Below are 25,720 nucleotides of genomic sequence, written 5' to 3' on the forward strand. Positions count from 1 at the left end.
AAGGAAGGAAGTAAAAAAAGGGGGAACTGGTATTCAAGCATCTGGAAGACCCAAGTTCCATTATCCTTCCCACTGGCACTCAGGCATGGATGCTCTATAATCACCATTAAAAATTCTGTGGGTCATTGTGGGGCCCTTAAACGTCTGATTTGAAAACGGCGATTGATTTTCAAACAATTTTGCATGCAAATGAGTTTCCTGGAGTTCCGCTGTAATGATTGTATTTATGTGAATTATCTTGTGCAACACTGTATATACTAATGAACTAGATACTATACATATGGAAAGGGTGTCCTTGTATATAATTATTAAGTTCATACTACAAAGCTATTATTCCCTCATCCTTTCACTCTAGACAAAGAAAATTAATCCAACAAGACAAAATGAGTTTTCTTTTGTTGTGTCTAATTTAATCGGGAGTTTATATACCACCTTTCTTGTTCAAAGGATCATCCAATATGGTTTACAAGGAAATAAAATACAGCAATTTAACTTAAAACAACAGTTTTGCTATGAGTAAATGAACCCCAGAAATGCCTGTCAACTCCCTCTCCATCTCACTAAGAGACTGATGAGTCAATACAAATCTCAAAATATACTAGAAAAGTCAGATAGTAATTACTTTACACAACATATCCATAAACATTTTCAAACCCTATCCTCCCCTCCAGGGCCGGACTAATCAATATGCCCAAGAAGCACATGCCTAGGGCCCGAAGCTGTGAGGGGGCCCGCTGAAGGAGGGCAAAGAGAGAGCTCCCCCCCCCTTTTTTTTTTTTCAAACAGTGATTATCGGCAACGCCCACCCCCCTCCATCACTCAAGATCGGCAACGGGCCTCCTTCTTCCCCCGGCATCAACAGCATTTCAGATCGGCAACGCGGTGCTCAGCCCAAAACTCCCTCCGACACAGCTTCCTGTTTCCGCCCAGGCAGTTCGAGTCAGAGGGAAGCTTTGGATTGAGCATCGCGGTGCTGATTTGAAGTGCTGTTGATGCTGGCGGGAGCCCGTTGCTGATCTTGAGTGTCATCACGGTGGGGGGGGGCCCGTTGCCAATCTTGAGTATCATCGCAGGGAGGGGGCCCGTTGCTGATCATGTTGCCAAAATCGGAAAAAAAGGTGAGAGGAAGGGAGAGACAGAGAAGAGGGCAGATGATGGAAGTGGGGAGAAGGGAGAGGAAATGCTGAATGGAAGTGGAGAAACAGAACACATACTGGATGGAAGGAGGGATAAAGAAAAAGACATATGCTGGATAGGGGAAGAAGATAGTTAGTGAGAGGTGAAGGAAAGGAGGTGAAGGCATGCTGTGGGTAGACACAGTGGAAAGAGGGAAACTAAGGACTGCATAATAAGAAAGAATTTAATTTAGACAGAGGCAGAAAATAAAGAAGGAAGACCAGAGAAGAAAAGGAAAGGGAAGAGAGAGGAGAGAGATGCCAGAGAACGGGGAAGGAGACAAGAGATATCAGATCTGAGCGGAGGAAATGAGAAGAGAGAGATGCTAAAAACCACAGGGGAGGGGGAGGGAAAGAGAGATGAAAGGAGAGAGATGCCAGACCTTGAGTGAACAGAGGGAAGATGATGGATGCCAGACCAAAGGGGGGTGGTCAAGAGGAGAGATGGCAGGGAGAGAGAGACGGTTTCTGGAAGGGGCAGACAGTGGATGGAAGAAAGAGAATAACAAGAAAATGAAGAAAGCAGAAACCACATGACAAAGGTAGAAAAAAATTATATATTTTTTTGCTTTAGGATAAAGTAGTATTTTAGCTGTGTTGATAAATGTTTAGAAATAGAAAATGGAAATACGGTGATCATTTTATTGGACTAATTTTAATACATTTTTGACTAACTTTCAGAGACCAAATTCTCCTTCCTCAGATCAGGACAGGCTACTGTAACAGTAGTATACTTTACTGACCTAAGGAAAGAGGGTTTGACCCCTGAAAAAATGTATTAGTCCAATAAAATGGTATCTTATTTTCCATTTTCTGTTTTATTTTTATTTGTTAATTTGTAAAGTGATTTGTTATTTCTCTTTTTTCAAATTATACATCTGCTATCTTTATATTTTGTTCAGTATTGGGGGATATGCACCACTGTTTCTTCACCTGTACAGTTCCTTCGGTTTGTAACACAAGCCAGCATGCTGAATGCTCTGCACTGCTCCGATGATCGTCAGAACAGTGCAGAACATTCAGCCCGCCAGCCAGTGCTAAAAACTTCTTCCGTGCTTTTGTAAAAAAAAAAAAAAAAAGGGGGGGGGGGTTCTGTGTGTATGAAAGACATGGTTTTCTTTTTTTAAGTTCACTTTGTTTATTAAACAATTAAGAAAAGGAAATTACATATCATGGATCAATAAACAGTGTACAGAGATGGTAAAGAATAACATAATAATAAAGGGTATACATCCTCTGAAGATGAAACAATTAGGAAAGAAGGAAAATTAGTTGTGATATAATTAAAGCGATTGTAAGTACTTGTCAATGGGAGTCCATATGTCATTTGGTGAAGATGAGGAATTGGACTTTAGCTTATCAATAGCATATTGTTCATATTTCTTATATAAACATAAAGAGTTCCACCAGAAAGTAAAATTTAGAAGAGAAGCGGATTTCCAGTTTTGCAAAATATGTTGTATGCCAACAGATATCAATACATCTATCAATTTTGGATCACAGGTGCAGAATTTAAAGCAAGGGTGGAGAGATCTCATAATGATAATAGCAAAAGATAAGTCTGCCGTGCAGTTAGTTATTGATCTAATTGAAGGCCAAATTTGTGTCCAAAAAGATAAAATTTTGGGACAGCTAAATAACATATGAGTTAACGTACCAGGGCTGTTTTGACAATGCCAACAGAGGTCATCCTTTTTTAAATGTGCTAATTTCATTCTATGAGGTGTCCATATCGCTCTTCTCATTAGAAAATATAAGGATTGTGTTATACTAGCTGAGAGAAGAGGACGATTCACTTTAGTCCAAAGTCTAATCCATTCTTTGTCCGAGATTTGTATATTTAGATCGTGAGACCATTTACGCTGAGTGTCTATAGCAGATATGGTTTGACCTCCTTGTAAAATTTTGTAGAAATAAGAAATTGCTTTCCCTTGTGCCTCTAGTAAGGAGGCCCATGTACTAATGCAGGAAGCAGGAGAATATTGTATAGAAGAGAGAATGTTGGTAAGTAACCTCCATTGTGTTTGTTTGTCAGTAAGACTAGGATAGGTAGTTATAAGATCAGCAAAGGAATGTAGAGTATTATTTTGATAGAGCTGTTGGACCTGCCAAATCCCCAATTTACTCCAGGATGTCCAGTGGAAAATCCTTTTATTATGTTTGATGGCTGGATTGTTCCAGAGTGCCATATTTCTTTGAGCGAAAATCGAGTGAGAAGCCTTGTAGTCTAGTATTCGGAGTGCGGCTTTTGTGGCGGCGAGCAAGGAGAAGGATTTGAGCCTAGGAGGAATGGACATAGTAGGCAATACATTGATGGGGATTGGGTTACATATTGAAACCTCAATCTCTAGCCAGGTGGGTAATGGAGAAGCGGAATGAAAATGAGGGGATGTGATCAGTGTTCCCGCTAAGCTGCGTTGGCCTGCGCTCGCGCACAAAATATTACATCGCAGCGCAAAGTTTCTCTTCACAGCGCACACACGCGTCGGTAAGGTAAGGGGACGCATTGGGGGGATTGCACTTCCCCACAATTGCCATGCTTCGGTTCCTCTTCTTCCTTCCTTCCTCCCCCCCCCCCCGGGACCCTGCGGCACCATCAACTCTTACTCCCTCTAATGTCGGCCCTGCAGCTCCAGACTTCCTCGCACCTTCTCCCCTCCCCCTTTGGATCGCTATTATTTTAAATGTTATAGCCGCGGAGCTGTATCCATCAGTGGAGATGTCTAACCTCGGCCTGCCCCGGAACTCTTACTGCAACAGTGACTTCCTGTTCCTGCCTAGACGGGCGTCTGCTGCAGTAAGAGTTCCGGGGCAGGCCGAGGTTAGACATCTCCACTGATGGATACAGCTCCGCGGCTATAACATTTAAAATAATAGCGATCCAAAGGGGGAGGGGAGAAGGTGCGAGGAAGTCTGGAGCTGCAGGGCCGACATTAGAGGGAGTAAGAGTTGATGGTGCCGCAGGGTCCCGCGGGGGGGGGGGAGGAAGGAAGGAAGAAGAGGAACCGAAGCATGGCAATTGTGGGGAAGTGCAGAGCTGCAGGGAAGAGTGTTGCGGTACCCAGCTGGAGGGAGAAGGAAGATGAGGGAGGGAATTAAAGGAGATGCCAGGGCTTGGAGCGTAGGAGGAAGGTATGCCAGTCTAAGGGAAAAGGAAGGGGGAGATGTGAGAGCATGGAGGGGGAGCGAAAGATGGAAGAAAAGGAAAGGAGAGAGATGCCAGAGAATCAGGGAAGGGGAGATACCAGACTATGAGGAGAGGTGTGGGAGAGGGAAGGCGAGGAGAGAGATGCCAGACCAATGGGGTGAAAGGAGAGATGGAAGGGGGAGGCATACAGTTTCTGGAAGGGGCATAGAAGGAGAGAAGATGCCATATAGGGGAAGAGAGACGGCAGACAGTGGATGGAAGGAAGAGAGTTACAAGAAGATGAGGAAAGGAGAAACCACAGAAGACAAAGGTAGAAAAAAATTTCTATTTATTTATTGCTTTAGGAGACATGTGTCACTGTTTCTGTGAAGCATTGTATGCAGAGTCCAGCTTCTTGCTGGTTCAATTTAACCTTTGTCTATGTATTTTTATTTTATCCCCCCTTTTACAAAACTGTGAAGCGTTTTTAGCACCAGCCTTGGTGGTAGCAGCTCTGATGCTCAGAATTTTATGAGCATCAGAGCTGTTACCTCCGTAGCTAAAATCCACACTACAGTTTTGTAAAAGAGGGAGGGGTTAGTTTGTGATTACATATTCCTTACTAGGCGAAGGAGTTTTCTGTGTTCTGTGTGTTCGAAAGACATGGTTTTCTGTTAGGATTGACGGTGTAGGATTGATCTGTGCTGGTCTGGCTTGTTTAGTTTTACAATGGGTGTATTGATGTACTGCTCACTGCAATATGTAAGATGCTGCCTTTTCCTAGGTACTCATGTGTGACGTGTGGTTTGTTACTAAAAATCATGTTTTTCTTACAGATGGGGGGGGGTGCCAAAAAATGATGGGCCCCGGATGTTACATATGCTAGGTACGCCACTGTATGTAAAGATACCAGAAAGCTGGCGTAGCAAAAACTTCTAAGTTTTGAGTATTTAACCCTCCCACAATCTCACGGGCACTCGTTTCAAGTTTATTGAGATTTTGATTTAAACGCAATATCAAATATTTTCAATGCGCACAAAATATTACATCGCAGCGCACACGTTTCTCGTCACAGCGCACGATCGGAAGAGGCGTACGGCAGATGGCAGGGCGGCGAGAGGAGAATCGGGCGAGTTGGCTCATAACTTGCTGGCGCCCGATATTTTTGGCTCACGGTGAAAAAAGTTTGCTCACAACACCCGCCCGCTTAGAGGGAACACTGGATGTGATCCATTGCGAGCCATATTTAACAAGTGATGCTAATTGATAGTTACGAAAATCAGGAATATTTGCTCCCCCATACATCCTGGGCGCTTGTAATGTAGTTAAAGCAATTCTGGGTCTTTTATTGCCCCATATAAAATCAGAGATTCGTTTATCTAACCATTTAAATAAAGAAGGTTTTGCTAGATAGGGAAGCATGGTGAGGATGTAAACAATCTGTGGCGTTAAGGTCATCTTGAGGGATGATAAGCGTCCCCCCCAGGATAAGTAGAGAGGTTTCCATTTGGAGATCGATGCTATAACAAGATCTTTCAATTTGGTGATATTGGTGTCCATTACAATGTCTCGATCTTTGTGTATAAAGATACCCAAATATTTAATTGGTAAGGAGGACCAAGCAAACGGAAATGAAGATAAATCAATTTGAGCTATCAGATCATTTAGAGGTATTATAACAGATTTTTCCCAATTAACTCTATAACCGGAAAAGGTGGAGTAGGTATCAGTTAATTATATAAAGGAGGAGAGAGAGGACATGGGATTTCTAATAAAGAGCATAATGTCGTCGGCATATGCCGCAACCTTAAGCTCCTTCGTAGTTAAGGGAATGCCCTGGATTAAAGGAGATTGTTTAATCGCTAATAGGAGTGGTTCCAGAGATAAATTAAAAAGGAGCGGAGAGAGGGGGCATCCTTGTCTAGTGCCTCTTCCTAAAGCAATTGGTGAGGAAAGAGTTCCGTTGACGAGAATCTTGGATAGAGGCTTAAAGTATAATGCCTGAATCCAAGAGATAAGAGTCTCCTAGGTTAAACCATCTCAGAACCTGCAACAAGAACCCCCATTCTACACGATCAAAGGCTTTCTCTGCATCGATGGCAAGACCTATTGCAGGCTCCGAGATGGTCTTGGCAAAGTCACTAACATTATGGAAAATTCGTAGGTTGTCTCCTATAAATCTATGTTTAATGAATCCTACCTGTTCGGGGGAAATTATGTAGTCAATTACGTTATTGAGCCTAGTAGATAGAATTTTGGTGAGAATTTTATAGTCGGAATTAAGTAGTGAAATGGGCCTATAATTTTTTGGTTGGGTGTTATCTCTGCCAGGTTTGGGAAAGATGACAATATGAGCTTCTGAAAAGTTTCTTTGGAGATCTGGATGTTTTTGAATGAAGTTAAAATAGGAAAGTAAGTGTGGAGAGAGAATTAAGGAAAAAGTTTTGTAAAATTCACTTGTTATGCCATCTGGGCCGGGGGATTTATTATTGGCTAGCATTTTGATAGTAGTTTGGATTTCTGTGATAGTCAGGGGTTCATTTAAAATATTTTTGAGTTTGGAGGATAATTCCGGATGGCTAATAGTATCAAGAAATTTTGTGATGTCTTCAGTATTAGAAGAGGATTCAGATTGAAACAGTTTAAGGTAAAAATTTTCAAATTCAGTTTTAATAATTCGACTGTTTGAAGTTAGGGAGCCACTAGAGGTCATGATAGAGGATATATACGATCTTTTCTTGTTTTTTCCTTTAAGATATTGAGCTAAAGATTTTCCAATTTTATTACCACCAATGTATTGTCCTGATTTCAAAATGAATATATCCTGATTAGCTAGTTTGGATGCTGAAGAGTTGTATTCATATTTGAGTTTAATAAGTTGGGAGCGTATAGCAGAGTTGGAAAGATCAGAGGAGTATTGTGATTCCAGTGTTTTGATGTCAGTTTCTAATGTGAGGAGATGTTGATGCATTTGTTTTTTTTTCCACGACATTAAACTAATAATTTGTCCTCTCAGTGTAGCTTTATAGGCTTCCCATATTGTGCTAGGGGAAACATCAGGTGTAGAGTTGTATTTGAAAAAATCTTCAGTGAAAGTGTGAATTTTGCTAATCGCTTCTTCATCGGCTAAGATGACATTATTCAGCCTCCAGCAAGAGGAGGGGCTGAAGGGAGCTTTTAGAGTAATTGAAATAGATACTGGTGCATGGTCTGATATTAGAATGGGATGTATAGTAGCTTGTGTTATCTCTGAGCCTAAGGAAGAGGACAGTAGAAAGTAATCCAACCTAGAGTAAGAATTATGTGGAGCTGAGAAATGGGTGTAATCTCGTTGTGTAGGATTTAAGAGTCTCCATGGATCTATTAAGGCGAAGTTGAGTATTAATGATGTCAATTCTGGTAGAGTTTTAGACTTGGAGGGTCTACAAGTAGAGGTTCTATCTAAAATATAATCAAGCGGTTGGTTGTGATCTCCTCCAATTATAATTGGATATTGTGAGAAAGGAAGAAGTAGTGATTGTAATGAGCGATAGAAATCTGGGGTATCAGACACCGGGGCATAGACATTCAGTATGGTAAAACGGAAATCATGAAGTGTAGCATGCAATAAACACCATCTACCATCTAGATCAGTTTTTTGAGAGTGTATTACTATAGGTAAAGATGACCTGATATAGATGGAAACTCCATTTTTTTTTTTCTGGGAAGGGGAGAAAATAGAAGCAGTGTAGCCTAACAGGGTAGTTCTTATATTATCAGCGTGGGAGAGATGAGTTTCTTGAAAAAGAACAATGTCAGGATTCAGTGATCTAATATAATTCAACACTTTTTTCCGCTTAATGCAGTGATTAAGTCCATTGACATTAAAAGATAATATTTTCAAATTAGTCATAAAAAAGGGAAATTGACATTAATATACTGGATTTGTGATAGAATCGTATATGTGAATTAGCGAACAGAGACATGTATAATTTCAGAGAGAAAAACCAAGTCTGAACCTGAATAGAACAACAAAATGTCATACCTAAAAAAGGCAAACAGTGCCAGAGGAATGACAAGTTAAGGGAGAACATTGGAAACGGGAGGGCCTGGAACCTCATGAGCGACCAGAGGCAGAAAGGCTATCTCAACACCACAGTGCCATAGTGAAAAGGCTAATATCAATAGCACACTAGGACTGGAGCGAGATAATACATTTGAATACATAGACAAATTGTCAGATATTAGGAAAACATGATCCGATTAGTGCATCTTGATAGTTTCAATATATAGTTGAAGATCAACAGGATTCATGTATGTTACAGTTTTGTTATTGTGAGTCACAAGCATTTTCGCTGGGTAAAGCAATCCGAAGCGTGCTCCTATGTCCTTTAGATCCTGGCGCAGTTGCAGGAAAAGCTTTCTTTTAGCAGCGGTGGTTTTGGCCAGATCAGGGACGAAAAGAATCTTCTTGCTCTGGTAAAGAATCTGTTTTTTTTCTTTCGCTGTGGTTAAAATTTTCAATGCTTGTTGGTAGCGCAGTAGTTTGGCTACGATAGGACGAGGTGTCTTCTGATTCGGTGTAGGCCTGGAAGGGACCCTGTGGGCGCGTTCCAGTTCCAGCGGTGGATCGAAGGTCAGATCTAGCAGAGATGGAATCAAGGTTTGCAGAAAGGTAATGGTGTTCGAACCTTCGGATGACTCGGGAATTCCAAGGATACGCACATTACATCGGCGACTCCTATTCGACAGATCTTCAAGATCTGATTGTAATGCAGCAATGTCTTTACTGTGCTGAGGTATGAGGAAAACGTCAGCAGTGTGTTTCTGTTTAAAATCTTCAAGGGCATCAATCCTGTGACGTGCGTCGGTAAACTGAGCATTTAAAGCTTCGATTTCAGCTTTGATTAGGTGGGATTCTTCAACTTGCTGAGACATGAGATTCTTGAAAGCTCGCATCTCTGTTAAGATGAGATCGAGTTGCGCTTCCACAGAGATGGGCGCCGGCTTTACGGGAGAGGCAACCTCGTGCTTAGGCCTCTTACCGCTTGTGGGCCCAGGGCCGGATTGCTCCGATTTTGATGGTTTGTTTGAAGACATGATTGTCCTGTGTCAAAGTGGGTTACTCCGGTATAGAATTTCGGTATTGCAGGGTTTATAGTGAGCTAGAAATTCTTGTTTAATCGCACTGTGGCGAGGAGAGCTCAATCAGCACGTCCGGTAGCCATGATCGTCAGGCCACGCCCCCAAGACATGGTTTTCTGTTAGCTTTGACCAGCCTTGTTTGGCGAAATGCATCAGGCATGGTTCCTGGGAGCACCTTGAATAAACCTGATTTGAATCTCCTTATTGTCTGCCGATCTTCTTTTGTTCCACGTTGGATTCTTTGGTGGACTGCTTGTCTTGTTTTGTTACAAATTAACATACATGTGGAACACACCAGAGGAGATACAGATTTGGTTATTTATACATACATATGGGTTAAAGTTGGATGACAGAGTGAGGCAGTTGAGAGGAGTTGCAGACTTGGTTATTAATACAGACTTATGCATTTGAACACTTTTATATACGTATGGAAAGGGTTCACTGTTAAAGTCCTGGGCAAGTAGGTGGGAAGGGAAGGAAGGGGGGTTTTGTTCAGAGTTGTTTGGGGCTTGCATAAACTAAAACTGTGCACTAGTATGGTAAATCTTTGTTATTTGTTTTGAATTTTATAAAAAAAGAAAAAAAAAGAAATACAAGTGGAAATAAAGAAGTAAAGAAAACAGGTAAATAAATGGGGCGGGGCAGGGGCGGATCAGGGTAGGGAGGGGTGTGGGCGGGGCAGGGCTACGGGGCCAAGTATACTTGTGTGCCTAGGGGTTCTCGATTAATTAATCCTGCCCTGCACCCTTCACAAGGGGAACAGAGGAAGAAATGAAGTCTATGCCAGCACTCACCAATCCTTCTGCGGTTGTTACTCCAATGCAGCCACAGAAAGATCAGAACCAAGGCGTGCTGCAAAATAATGACATCCTATGGAGGGCTAGGTCATGACCCCAAATGTGGGTTTAGGGTCACAATCTCAAATTAACTAGGCGTAATAATCCTGATGTTTCTGAAGCTCCTCCCACAAGTGATGGCCTCCTTTGGTTCTCCCCTTAGGAAGCAACATCCCTCTACTGGACAGCTGAATAAAAACTATGGTAGCTAAAGGAAAAAGATCTGCTCACAGTATACCACCCCGTACTGCACAGCTGAAAGAGCAAAGTATGGTAGCCCTGACCAGTTCACTTAATTACTTGTAAGCTCTTGCTATTTAAAATCCAATATCCTGGGCTGCCTTGGATTTTCTGTTTTATCTAATATAATAAAACCCTAAGCCGCGCATGCGTACTCCCACCTGCGTGCTCCCATTTTCCGTGCGCTGTAGGGCACCGCAGGTAGGAGTGCGCATGCGCGCGAATCTCTCTCTCTTTCTCTCTTCCCCTGAGGCGGATGTCGGCCGCCGCATGCTGTCGGCAGCTGCAGACTGCAGGGGCTACAGGCCGCGGCAGCTGTAGGCCGCGGTGGCGGTCAGCGGCTGCAGGCCGCGGCGGGCGAGCAAGGAACACGGAGCCACCAGCAGCGGGTGGCGGTCAGCCCGAGAAACCCCTGACCTACAAGCCGGGCCGAAGTTTCTTTTTAACTTAAGACGCCTATGGGGAGTTTTAATGGATAGCCAGTCAGTAAAAGTAGGAAGGAGATAGGAAGAAAAACCCAGGGACAGGGGCAGGGAGAGAGACAGAAAGACAGACAGACAAAGGGGGCCAGGGAGGGAGAGAGACAGAAAGAAAGACAGCGGGAGGAAGAGAGACAGAAAGAAAAAGACAGGGGTAGGGAGAGAAACAGAAAGAAAGACAGACATATATTCTAGCACCAGCGGGAGGAAGGGAGACAGAAAGAAAAGAAGAAAGACACAGGGACAAGGAGAGACACAGAAGGACATGCAGACAAAGGGGGCCAGGGAGAGAGACAGACAAAAAGAAAGACAGCGGGACAGAGAGAAAGACAGAAATAAAGACAGACAGACATATATTCTAGCACCTGTTAATGTAACGGGCTAAAATACTAGTTTGGTATAATCGCTGTTATAGAAACAGAGAAACATGATGGCAGATAAAGGCTAAATGGCCCATCTATCTGCCCATCCGTAGTATCTCTTCCTCTCTCTAAGAGATCCCACGTGAGTATCCCAGGCTTTCTTGAAATCAGACACAGTCTCTGTCTCCACCACTTCTAAAGGGAGACTATTCCACGCATCTACCACCCTTTCTGTAAAAACGTATTTCCAGACAAATCAGCCCCTCAAGGATACATGTGCAACTAAATGGGAAGCTGAAGCAACCTCTGATTAACACATTAAAGGATTCAAAAGACCCACCCAAAGCACTCTGGTCAAAGACAAAATTTTTTTTTTTTTAAAGGGCTAGGCTTTCCAGCCTTGCCCTCATTTCCTCTCTGTGAACATGTACAGGTATAAATTCTTAAGAATATAAAACAAATGTGGAAACAGCCAACAGAATTTGAATATCATGTTTACCTACTGTCTGGCAGCTGTCCTACCAGAGTGGTACCCACAACCAACCAGTTGATCCCAATGGTAGCCAGAGTGATGCTGCAAAACATAGTAAATGAATATTGAGACATGCCTCTGGGTACAGCAATAAAACCAGAAAGATAAGAATTTCATGTGTTGTCAAGTAAGGGAAAAGACAATACACTATACTCCATTTTCAACCAATAAAGCGTGACATAATATGTCAAAACATGATCTTGCTTCTTTATTTCAAATAAAGCACAAATAATAGAATTCTGAGTGACTTGTAATGCATGCATGATAGACATAGATATGCCTAGAAATACCTGCATGAAAGTGTGCATTAGAACTTACCATATCTTAGTAAAAGGGCCCGTTAGTGAAAGAGAAAGAATTTGAGTGTGACTGTGTCTTACCGCAGTGGCAGCAAGATGCCATACCGCACGATGACTCCCAGAACCCAAATTAAGGTTAGCCGCAGGCTGATGTACTGGAAGTTGTTATTGGTCCTTGTCAAAAGGTTCCAGGATAACAACTCTTCAGAAGAAAACCTTTGGGTGACCTCATCTTCCATGATGGCTTCAAAGCCCTTCTTGGAGAAGTAGAAGACATCAGACAGCTCAAAGTCCCTGAATTGTTCATCTTGGCTCATGTTTTTCCGCAGGCCTGCAATCTCTGTCTCCATAGGTGACTCATCTCTCACAATGATACCTGATTGAACAAACACAGCCATGAGCAAAAACAGAACCAGCAATTGTAAAACATTCTAGGAAACAATCAATCAATACTTTATTTAATCAATATAGGTTTATGAAAAGGCAAGCAACTAAAGAATAGTCATCCTATGAAGAGTAATAAAGGAGAGCGAGAAATGCCTCAGCCCTCTTCATATTTTCTTACAGAACAGTTAATTGCTTAACTAGGGCTCCGATTTTATTTCCAACAATGCAAAAAAAAACCCCAAAAACCCAAACAAACAAAAACAAAACAGCCAAAAGACCAGAAGTCTGAAGGATCCAAAAACAATGTAGTTTCTATTGTAAGAACATTTGAACTACAGTAAATGTTTGATATACCGTATATACTCAAATATAAACCGGGATTTATGGGCCTTCTATGGGCCGCCAGGCTCTGCACCCTGTTCACCCTCCCTACCCTGTCCATCGTACCTACTCTGCCGCTGGAATCCCTAGTGGTCCAGAGGTGTAGCGGGCAGGAACGAGCTTTCAGCGTCCCTGCCCCGCTGCTAACCTGGTCAGTTGCTGCCGCGAGTTATGGCTTCAGCCACTGCTGCTCAGCGCTAAGTGGCTTCCTTAATGGCTCCTGCAAATTCTCGCAAGAATTTGCGGGAGCCATTCAGGAAGCCTCTTAGCGCCGAGCAATAGCGCCAAAGCACACTCCTACTTACTACCCCTCAGCGGCTGAAGCCGGAACTCGTGGCAGCGACCGACCGAGTTAGCAGCGGGGCAGGAGTGCTGAAAGCTTGCTCCTGCCCACTACACCTCTAGACCACAAGGGATTCCAGCAGCAGAGGAGTTACGATTGGCAGGGCAGAGAGGGGACAGGTACAGAGCCTGACAGAGGATGAAGGGAAGGGGGCTGGGTGCAGATCCTGACAGGGGATGGAAGGGGTCCTGGGTGCAGATCCTGGCAGGGCACTTGAATATTAAACTGCCCGACTTATATTCGAGTTAACCATTTTTCCTCCCTTTAGGGGGGAAAAATGGGGGTCTCCACTTATATTCAAATCAACTTATATTCGAGTATATAGGTAACTAATCTAATCAAGCATTTCTGAGTCACGTTATATCTAAACAGGTTTAAGACAACTTACAATATAAGGAATTACAGAATGTTTATATTACAATATAGCAGCTGTTTTGGTTTTTTTTTTTTTTAATAATTCTTTACTCATTTTCAATCTTACATCAAATGTACAAACATTAAAACAATACAATTAAACATATCACCTGACAATCTTTCTATTTTATCTTATAATACATAAAATTACCACCCTCCCCTCCCATCAATCCCTCTATTATTTTCCCAATATAAATATTAGTATATAAAGCCTCCCCTTTCCTAACATTAGACGGTGTATATTTCAATAGAAAATGGTATTTACTCATTACAATAAGAAGTTAATGGTTCCCAAATTTTATTAAAATTCTTATAATTCCCTTGTTGTATAGCTATTGTTCTTTCCATTTTATAGATGTGACATAATGAGTTCCACCAGAAATTATAATTGAGTCTACTGTAATTTTTCCAATTACTTGTGATATGCTGAATGGCGACTCCTGTCATTATCAATAAAAGTTTATTGTTATTTGATGATATTTGGCTCTTTTTCCTCATTGACATACCAAATAGTATTGTATCATAAGATAATGCCACATGCTTTTCCAATAAACAATTTACTTGATCCCAAATTGAGTTCCAAAAGGCTAAGATAAAGGGACAATAAAACAAAAGATGATCTAAAGTCCCTACTTCAAGATTTATATATTTATTATAGTAGCTGTTTGAGAAGAGGAGAGTTATGAATGAAGTTCTGTAATAGGAAAGGAAAACAGAGGTTCTATAACTGTACTGGTATACCACTTGAGTATGGGATTTAGGGCTAGATGCACTAAACAGCATTGGCAAGACTGCGTGGGTCCACTCTGATCTGATTTTTGGCCAATTCTAAAAGAGTTATTGATGCACTAAAAATTTTGCATGCAAATGATTCGCATGGAGGTTTGTCGTAATTCCCATTTCTCTTGTCCTATTGATCGCTGTGAGAACGACTCTCACAAATGTGCAGAGCCAGCACTGGAAGCCCAAATAGCTGAGGCAGGGGAAGCCCCTCAGCAGTTCGGGGCAGAAAACCTTTTTTAATGGGCGCAGATGCTGTGTGTGTGTGTTACATACGCACAATATCTGCCCCATTAAAAAAAGAAGAAAAGAGCCTCCCCCCTCCGGTGATGATTGCCCTCCCCCAACGTGTCCCTGATGATCAGGCACCGGGTACCTACCCCCCTGTGCCAGCAAAAATTGGGGACGGGTGGAGGGTAGGGGATAGTTCGGGAGGGGGGGGGCGAGCGCCTGGTGCAGGGAGTGGGCATCCCTCCTGCAAATTTTTTCTCATGCGGGAGGGGGGAGGGGTTCGGCAAGGCAGGAGATAGTGGGCATCCTTTCTGTGGATTTTTTCCCATGTTGGTGGGGGAAACGTCAAGGCAGGAGGGAATAGGCATCCCCCCTGCTGATTGTCACTGGCGTAGGGAGTTGGTCCCTGGTGTCAGTTCAGGGGGGGATGGTTGTCATCGTTGGGGGGGTCATTTTTTTTTTTTAATGGGGCAGATATTATGCATGTGTATCACACACCTGGACCAGTCGCTGATTTTTGTCACTAAAAGCCGACGCTATGCTTAGAAAATAGCTCAGCAATTGTTAAGAATCCACCGGAGTGCTCATTTCAATGTTGATGAGCCCATTTGCATGTCAGTGTTGGAGACTGCTAGAAACCTCGCTAAAGACAGAGAAAGTCGTTTTGATAATCTGCCACTAAAATGACCGCAGGATAAACCTTCGGAAAACAGTTTAGCGACTGCATTAAAGTTTTGAAAATCTGGGCCTTGGTGTTTTAAGCAGGTCTTTGAGTCATTTATTAATTGATAGTTATCTCAAATTATCTCCTTCACTTACCACAGACACACTCCTCCTCTGTACCTTTTCCCCTTTTCATCTTTTTGTGTTTAATTACTACTCAATTGTAAAGAGGTTTAACTATATAGTGCTATACATTTTCTCCCTGAATGGCTGTATTTTCTTTATGTTTTTGTCTCTCTGTTTCACTAAATTTTTACCTTTTGTAAACTGCCTTGATATCCCTAGATTATTTGGCAGTATAAAAAATGTTCAAAAAAAATACTGATCAGCTTCTCTCATGCACTAGAATTTATAGGGAACTGCTTTCTCTCCATCTGTTGGAGGGAGGCAGAATCCTCACTTGTCTAGACTGGCAAGGTCAAAGAAGAAAAAGGAAATAAATGGGTTTTTTTGTCTTTTCAGCCAAATATACAACATGAGGGATTCTCTAGGACACTGTTCTTCAACCGCCGGTCCGCAGACCAATACCGGTCCGCAGAAAATTTCTGCCGGTCTGCGCAGGGCCGGCAAGATTAAGGTGACCGTAGGTCCGTTTTCAGACCTCCTGTCCCATTGTCCCACACACTGCTTCGGGACAGCGTCCCGAAGCTGTGCTCAGGGCCAATGGGACAAGTGATCATTTCCTGTCCCTCCCTCCTTCCTTTCCCCGGGTCCCCTTCTCTTACTGCCCTGCCGCTAAAGCCGACAGGAAGTCTTCTTTCCGATGTCAATTCTGACGTCAGAGAGGACATTCTGGGCCAGCCAACCGCTGCCTGGCTGGCCCAGAACGTACTCTCCGACGTCAGAATTTAACGTCAGAAAGAAGACTTCCTGTTGGCTTTAGCAGCAGCAGCAGGATGGTAAGATAGCAGCCGACCCGGGGAAAGGAAGGAAGGAGGCTTTTTTTTTTTTTTTTTTGCGCAACAAGGAGGGAAGGAGGTAGGCAGGCAAGCAGGCTGGCTGGCTTTGGCTAGGGAGGGAGGGAGGGAGAGAGGTAGACAGGCAGGCAGGCTGGCTTCGGGGTGGGGGTGGGACACAGTGTAGAAGGCAGTGAGAGGTACATAGGAAGGAGACACTGGGGGCACTAAAGACAGGAAGGGGCACTAAGGACATGGGAAGGAGGCACTGGGGGCACTAAGGACATGGGAAGGAGGCACTGGAGCACTAAAGACATGGAAAGGAGGCACTGGGGGCACTAAAGACATGGAAAGGAGGCACTGGGGACACTAAAGACAGGAAGGGGCACTAAGAACATGGGAAGGAGGCACTGGGGGCACTAAAGACATGGGAAGGAGGCACTGGGGGCACTAAAGACATGGAAAGGAGGCACTGGGGGCACTAAAGACATGGAAAGGAGGCACTGGGGGCACTAAAGACATGGAAAGGAGGCACTGGGGGCACTAAAGACATGGAAAGGAGGCACTGGGGACACTAAAGACATGGAAAGGAGGCACTGGGGACACTAAAGACATGGAAAGGAGGCACTGGGGACACTAAAGACATGGAAAGGAGGCACTGGGGACACTAAAGACAGGAAGGGACACTAAGGATATGGGAAGGAGGCACTGGGGACACTAAAGACAGGAAGGGGCACTAAGGACATGGGAAGGAGGCACTGGGGGCACTAAGGACATGGGAAGGAGGCACTGGAGCACTAAAGACATGGGAAGGAGGCACTGGGGGCACTAAGGACATGGGAAGGAGGCACTGGGGGCACTAAGGACATGGGAAGGAGGCACTGGGGGCACTAAAGACATGGAAAGGAGGCACTGGGGACACTAAAGACAGGAAGGGGCACTAAGAACATGGGAAGGAGGCACTGGGGGCACTAAAGACATGGAAAGGAGGCACTGGGGGCACTAAGAACATGGGAAGGAGGCACTGGGGGCACTAAAGACATGGAAAGGAGGCACTGGGGGCACTAAAGACATGGAAAGGAGGCACTGGGGGCACTAAAGACATGGAAAGGAGGCACTGGGGACACTAAAGACATGGAAAGGAGGCACTGGGGACACTAAAGACAGGAAGGGTCACTAAGGACATGGGAAGGAGGCACTGGGGACACTAAAGACAGGAAGGGACACTAAGGATATGGGAAGGAGGCACTGGGGACACTAAAGACAGGAAGGGGCACTAAGGACATGGGAAGGAGGCACTGGGGGCACTAAAGACATGGGAAGGAGGCACCGGGGGCACTAAGGACATAGGAAGGAAAGAGGGAGGGAATAGAAAGGGACAATTCTTGGGCTTGAGTGCAGAAAGAAAAAAATGAAAGAAAGGATTCACAGACAGAAGGAAACGCAACCAGAGACTCATGAAATCACCAGACAGCAAAGGTAGGAAAAATGATTTTATTTTCAATTTAGTGATCAAAATGTGTCAGTTTTGAGAATTTATAACTGCTGTCTATATTTTGCACTATATTTGTCTATTTTTCTATAGTTACTGAGGTGACCGAGCTCACGGAGATGGGGCGGAAACGGGGTTTTTAAATTTTAGTCCTAGTAGTTTGCCGGTCCACAAAATAATTCTTTTATTTCTGCCGGTCCACGGGTGTAAAAAGGTTGAAAAACACTGCTCTAGGACACTACCACTCCCCCTACTGGATACTCCCTCACAATGCCAAAGCCACCTTAATATAGGTAGTTCCCTCCTTAAGGGGAAGTGACACGGGAAGGAGGAGTCAGGGATGTAGAAATCAGGAAGTATAAAAGGCGAGGCCAGAACTAGTTAAAGAGGTCCGAGGAAAAGGAGGAAGAAGAGACGATTCCCATATGCACTTTGACTACCATCCTCAGATACTCGGTTTGGATGAGGTAAGCCAATCAACCTCTGCTACTGAACACCTGTGATTTTGCTCTGAGGTCTGACTGGGGCCAGACCCTGTTGCCCGACTGAGGAAAACTGTTGAAAGACTGTTTGGGGATGACAGCACAAGCCACGATCCATGCTTCGGGTCCTGTCAGCTACAGGCCCCTCTCATAACTTTTTGAACAAGAGCCTTTTTTGTATATGCCTGGCCCTGTGAAATAACAGGGTACAGAATTTCTCTTTGTTAATAAAAAAATTTTTCTTTTACATTTTCTACTTGTGTCTGGCTGTTTCTATACTGGTCCAACCCCACCCCCACCCCCATTCACGCTGTTACATGCTAATTAAGAAGACTGCAAGCTTCTTTTATAAGCATTTCTAACATAGATAAGTTGAACTGGTTTATATGGGTACAGACAAGGAATTTCTATTCAAGTCCAAATCACTTTTGGAGGGAAATCCTAAATTTAATAAAAAGAGCTACAGAGTTATGCTGCTATATCATCCCTGGACTCTTGACAACTGTGTCATAAATCAAACCATGAACCTTTAAACTGCTTGGAACACTATGATAAGAAAAGTTGCTGAGAAACTTGTGAAGTGTTGTTACTCAAGGCTAATACCAGAAGGCCATTACCTGGATTTGCTTTTTTTTTTTTTCTCTAGTATAGGAAGTCCAGATTACATAACCTGCTCTTTGTTCATGTCTGGCATTTAGAGTAGACTTTAAACACCAAACTTAAGACAAGCAAGCATAAAATTACTGCCATTTGGAAATGTTTGCTGAAACTATGGAAATTCATTGAGACAGATATCAAGAAAAAAGAATGTTTTATTGCTATGAGAAAAGCAGAAAACTGACAGAATCGGATGAACCTTAAAGAAAGGGTTTGCCAGGTTGGAAGGTCTAGATGCAAAAAGACAAAATATTAAACTAAAATGCTGCTTTCAGCACCAGAACAGATCCCCAGAAATCTAAGTTGTGCAGTTAAAATTTAATCAAGGAAAACATGGAGAAAAAAAAGTGTGTTATTGGCATCTTAAAACAGGACACAAAATATACATGCCCATGAGCTAATGTGATCTACTCTAGTACTCAGGGTAGGGTTCCAATATGGCTCCGGAAAAAGGAGGACCGATTGAGACATCCGGGTTTTACTTTCACAATGGAAGTAAAACCCGGATGTCTCAATTTATCCTCCTTTTTCTGGATCCATATGGTAACCATAACTCAGGGAAAACACAAAAAATTAGCTGCATTGAAATCTAAGGGCAGATTTCAGCATGCAACGCCCAACAAGACCAAGGGGAATAAAGTAATAGGTAGGACTAATAGTTTGTGTCGTTTCCTGAATTCAATGCAACTCAAAGTCCATAGTCTGCTATTGAGACAGACATGGGGGGGAGGGGGTGGAAGCCACTACTTGCCCTAGATCAGTAGCATGGAATGTTGCTACTGGGTTTCTGCCAGGTACTTTTGACCTGGACTGGCCACTGTTGGAAACAGGAGACTCTGCTAGATGGACTATTGGTCTGACCCAGTATGGCTATTCTTATGTTCAGGAAAAAAAAATCCAGATTGAACATATTAGGATTCCATAGCCTGTAAAGCCATAGGGATGGGTAATGGAAAGACTGGGACTATTGAAGAAATTAATAAAAAGACAGGGAATTTACCGAGGACTTAAGAAATACAGAACAATCTGTGGCTTAAACCAGTGCTTCTCAATCCTCTCCTAGGAGCATGGCTAGCCAGTCAGATCTGATATACCACAATGAACATGCACAAGATGGATTTGTATACCATGGCTCTCCAATATATGCAAATTTATCTAATGCATACACATTGTGGTAATCCTGAAAACCCAACTGGCTAGGTGTGCCTCCGGAAGAGCGTTGAGAAGCACTAACAAATGACAATACTAGTTTTCTATTATCTATCTGAATTTTACTTTTGCTAACTATCCTCTCATTTTCACATTTTTTTCTAGCCTCTTGCTCTTCACTTAGCTTTCTGCCAAACTCATCTACTCCCTTATGCTTACCTCCCCTTTCACCCTCTATTTTTACACTAGTCATGAGTTACCACAGGGGTGTCCAATGTCGGTCCTCGAGGGCCGCAGTCCAGTCGGGTTTTCAGGATTTCCCCAATGAATATGCATGAGATCTATTAGCATACAATGAAAGCAGTGCATACAAATAGACCTCATGTATATTCATTGGGGAAATCCTGAAAACCCGACTGGACTGCAGCCCTCGAGGACCGACATTGGACACCCCTGAGTTACCACTTCTCTCGGGAACCTAAACAAAGAAAAGGCACAAACACTTGACAAGGAACAGGCCAACAAAACATTTATCCTCTAAAAATTTTGCTCCAAAATAAACAGGACTATTTTCAAAAGAGGAAATCAGAATATTTCCTCTGCTGCTTATCAGCTGTTTTGCTCATAATGGGAAAGGGACTGGGACTTGTATACCACCTTTTTTGTAGTGATAGAACCGCACTCAAAGCAGTTTACATCCAGGCACTTCAAGCATTTTCTCTATCTGTCCCGGTGGGCTCACAATCTATCTAATGTAACTGGAGCAGTGAAGGATTAAGTGACTTGCCCAGGGTCACAGGGAGCAGTGCGGGGTTTTAATCACAACATCAGGGTGCAATCCCCTAATTTTAAGATTCACCAAAAATAATTTAAAAAAAAATCTCATAATTATAATAGGCTGGCAATACTCTGCTGCTGCTATACAGCTAAGCACTTATCTCATTTCATTATCACACAGTGAATATTACACCAGGAGCCCTTGGTGTTGCACATCTATGTTTTAGCTCCTCAGACAATAGAACTTTTGCCTAGTAACTTATTTTAAAACCCCTAAAATGTCTGCATTGCACACAAATGCAGAATCTGAAGAAGATGGCATCATTTTCCAAATGTATCAGTTTATAACATCTCTGCAGAGCTGAGAGGGTCATAGGCTTTAAAATCTCTAAATGACCTTAATCCTGATTAAGCAGTAGAATATCCAAGAAACATCCAAGATCATTATAGAGGTACAGTAATTCTATAAGTGGGTGCCGTCTCATAAAGCAGTTACTTATTGTAACAGGTGTTATCCAGGGACAGCAGGCAGATATTCTCACACATGAGTGATGTCACTGACTGAGCCCCGGTACGGACACTTGAAAAGTGGATTGCAACTTTAAGAGTTTAGAAAGTTCACGATAAGCCCACACTGCGCATGTACGAGTGCCTTCCCGTCTGAAGTAGGCACACGGTCCTTCAGTTAAGATAAGTCAGCTAAGAAGCCAACCAGAGAAGGTGGGTGGGTTGTGAGAATATCTGCCTGCTGTCCCTGGATAACACCTGTTACGGTAAGTAACTGTGCTTTATCCCAGGACAAGCAGGTAGCATATTCTCACACATGGGTGACCTCCAAGCTAACCAGAATGGGATGGTGGGAGCGTTGGCCTCTAAGAAAATAAATTTTGTACTACGAACAATAATGAAAAGTGAACTGAGGACCAGGTGGCAGATTTATAGATTTCCTCAATAAGCGTAGATCTGAGGAAAGCTACAGAAGCTGCCATAGCTCGGATTTTGTGGGCTGTAACATGACTCTCCAGTTGTAGTCCAGTCCGAGCATAGCAGTACGATATACAGACAGTCAACCAGTTGGAAATCATTCTTTCGGAAACAGGATGCCCCAATTTGTTAGGATCAAGAGAGATGAAAAGTTGAGGAGATGTTCTATGTGGCTTTGTCCTGTCGATGTAATAGGCCAAAGCACGTTTACAGTTCAGAGTGTGCAGCGCCATTTCTCCTGCATAAAAATGAGGCTTAGGGGAAAAAACCTAGAGAACAATCGACTGTTTGAGATGAAATTATGTGACCACTTTCGGTAGAAACTTTAGATGCATGCGCAGAACCACTTTATCATGGTGAAAAACTGGGAAGGGTGGATCTGCCACCAACACTTGTAACTCACTGACCCTCCTGGCAGAAGTGAATGAGATAAGAAAAACAACTTTCCAGGTAAGGAACTTGAGATGAGCTGTGGCCATTTGTTCAAATGGTGGCTTCATCAACCTGGAAAAACTACATTAAGGTCTCAGACTACTAGAGGAGATTTGAGAGGTGGTTTAACATTGAAAAGTCTTCTCATGAATCTGGAGACCATAGGATGAGAAGTAAGAGGTTTTTCCTCAACTGGTATGTGAAAAGCTGTAATAGCACTGAGATGGACTCTGAAAGATATGCCAGAGTTCGAAAGGGGAAGCAAATAATCTAACCAAGTTTCCAAGTTTATTAGTTTTTTATATCCCGATCATAAAACAAATATCTGACCGGTTAACAATAAAAATTTTAATATAGATTAGAAAGAAATAGTGGGGGTGTGTATGAATAATTAGGGTAAACATATATGACACTTACAGACAGACTAGACAGTGAGGGTAAGTTGGGAGGAGAAGAAAAGTTACATAATTGTTAGAGGAAAATGAGATAGAGGAATGGGAAAAAAAACATGAAGGATGAGGGTGCATGGAAAAAGTGATGCATACTGAAGAAAGTTGGTTTCTTAGAGTATCTGATAAATTAAGATTTATCGAAGGCATCTTGAAATAGATAAGTTTTAAGATGGATCTTGAATTTGGGTAGATGAAGTTCATCACGGATGTATTGAGGGAGAGAATTCCATAAAGTGGGAGCTATTATAGCATAATTAGTTTTTCTGGTATAATAGGAGTCTTTTAAGGATGGAATGAAAAGAAGTTTTTGGTCAGTGGATCTTAAAGAACGGGGCGAGCTTTGAGGTATCAGTAATTTGTCAAGAAATAAAGGTAAGTGAGAGAGTTTGATTTTAAAAGAGAGCAGGATAGTTTTATAAATTATGCGGTGAGTAATAGGGAGCCAATGAGCCTCTTTGAGAAGAGGGGTGACGTGTTCAAATTTGCCTTTTTTATAGATAAGTTTTATTGCAGTATTTTGTATGATTTGTAAACGTCGAAGTTCTTTTTGGGGTAGTCCATTAAAAAGAGAATTACAGTAATCTAAGTGTGAGATTACAAGGGAGTGAATAAGGATATTAATTGAGTCGGTATCAAGAATGGAATTGAGTGAACGGATGATACGTAGTTTAAAGAAGCAGGTTTTTACAACTGAACTTATGTGGTCGTGAAAAGAAAACTCTCTATCAAAGGTGACACCTAGTAATTTTATTTGAGTTGCCATGTGTAATGGTATAGATTTGATGTTAATTGTTCCTGGTAATGATTCTAAATTTTTAATGGGGAGGAGGAGACCACAAGATTTATCGACGTTGAGTGAAAGTTTGTTTGAATAAAGCCAATTACTTATAATATCTAATTTAGTGTTTAGATCTTTGATATCAGAAGGGTATGAAGTATTAATCGGATAAAGCAGCTGTATATCATCCGCGTAAGCGAAAATTGAGAATCCTATTGATTGTGCTAGAGAGAGAAGAGGGGACAGAAAGATATTGAATAATAGTGGGGATAGAATGGAGCCTTGAGGCACTCCGAATGATTGAGTTACTGAAGTAGAAGATTGGTTTTTTACATGGACTTTGAAATTACGATCGTGAAAGTAGGAAATGAACCAGGTGAGAGCGTGACCCGTAATATTACAATCTGATAGTCTAGATAAAAGTAAAGAGTGGTCTATGGTATCAAAGGCTGCAGATAAATCAAGAGAGATTAGTATAACAGATTTTAGGTGATCGTGAAAATATTGTATAGTAGTCATTAGGCCGAGTAATGATAGTTCTGTAGAATGTGAGGTTCGAAAGCCAGTTTGATAAGGATGTAGGGCATGAGTTTGATCAAAAAATTCCGATAGTTGAGAATGAATAATTTTTTCAGTAAGTTTCGTAATTAAAGGCAAGTTGGCGATAGGACGGTAGTTGATAGGTAAAGAGGGATCGGTATTGTGTTGTTTAAGTTTCGGAAAAACTAAAGCTGTTTTCCATGCAGATGGGACATGGCAATCAGAAAAAGTTTTGGAAATCATTTCCTGTAAGTAAGGACCAAAAAAAGAGAAGAATTTTTTAAGGAGTAGTGGGGGAATACATTCAGTGATGTTATTGGGGGAATTTATAGATTGTAGAATGGTGAATAGTTGAGATAATGAAGGTACTTTGAAATTTGAAAATGAACTGAAAGGTAGTGAAGGTAGGTCATTATTAGTAGGAGCCGAAAAAATAGGAGGTGAAGGTCCAAGGTGAGATCTAATAGTTTTGACTTTGGTATCAAAGAAATGAGAAATTTCATCGGCAGATGGTAAGGTTGAAACAGGAGGGGGAAGTTTTTTTTTAGAATATTTTGAAAGAGACTGAACAATACTGAAAAGAGTGGATGAGTTACGGGCGGAAGAAATGAGTTTAGAATAATAGTCTTTTTTTGTCTGTTGAATGGTTTGTTTATAAAGAAAAGCTTTTTCTTTAAAAGAAAGAAGGTTACTGTTAAGTTTTGTTTTCCATTTGTTTTCTGCAGAACGAACCTGTCGGCGGAGAAGGATTAGGTTTTCATTAAACCAGGGTTGGTATTTCTTAGAGGACCGGTTGGTTTTAGGTGTATTTTGCTTATCGGATTTAGGTGCTAACAAGTCAACAAGGGATTTCGTAGACGTTTCCCAAATAGAAAATTGTTCTGTAATGGAAAGAGAGGAAAAATCTTTAAGATTAAGATCAAAGGAAGATTGAATAGAGGGGAGAGTTATATTATTTATGTTACGGATGAAAGGAGGAATGTTTGTGGGTTGGATATGATATGATTGTGTTGGCAGGTCCAATTGCCAAATAATCAGAGTATGATCTGACCATGGTATAGAGATGAAATCGAAATTATGGAAAAGATGAGTCATGGTAGTTGGACATAGAATCATATCTAGAGTATTTCCAGCAGAGTGAGTGGGTGTATGGATGAGAGGCGATAGCGATAAGTCAGTAATAAGAGTTAAAAATTCAGAGGTATTATAGTGATTAGGGGAATTAAAATGGATGTTGAAGTCTCCTAAAATTATAGAATCAGGAAAAGCAATATTAAAATCAGATATAGTGGAGATAAGAGATGAAAGGGAGGTTTTAGTTATTGGAGGGGGTAGGTAGATAAGAAGAAAGTTAAGAGGAGAGGGAAATTTAATGGAGAATTGAAGAGATTCAATGGGAATCTGAGAAAAAAGGTTAGAAGTATTTGCATGAAGTGGAATAGAAGAATGATGTATAATTGCTAATCCGCCCCCTTTTTTGTTTGGGCGTGGTTGAAAAATTGCTTTATAGTTGGGTGGACAGGCTTGAGTAATGTACGCTTCCTCTTCCTAACACAAGATTAACTGACAAAGAAGCAAGATCATGATGACGGAGAAGACACCAGGAAGAAAACAGAGTCCACTTTTGTGGATAACACTGTTGAGTGGC

The 25,720-nt window shown here is 42.2% G+C and overlaps 1 protein-coding gene across 2 annotated transcripts in view; it reads right to left on the reverse strand.

The window, feature by feature from the left end:
* Positions 1 to 25,720, reverse strand: part of GPAT3 (glycerol-3-phosphate acyltransferase 3) — a 92,497-nt gene that overhangs the window by 40,383 nt on the left and 26,394 nt on the right. For both annotated transcript variants that reach the window (XM_033963740.1, XM_033963730.1), the window contains exons 3-4: positions 12,256 to 12,550; positions 11,843 to 11,917 (exon numbers count right to left, since the gene is read on the reverse strand). In XM_033963740.1, coding sequence (XP_033819631.1) covers positions 11,843 to 11,917; positions 12,256 to 12,550 — 370 coding nt within the window. The remainder of the gene's footprint in view (positions 1 to 11,842; positions 11,918 to 12,255; positions 12,551 to 25,720) is intronic.

Source organism: Geotrypetes seraphini, chromosome 1 (genome assembly GCF_902459505.1).
Source record: "Geotrypetes seraphini chromosome 1, aGeoSer1.1, whole genome shotgun sequence".
NCBI lineage: Eukaryota > Metazoa > Chordata > Amphibia > Gymnophiona > Dermophiidae > Geotrypetes > Geotrypetes seraphini.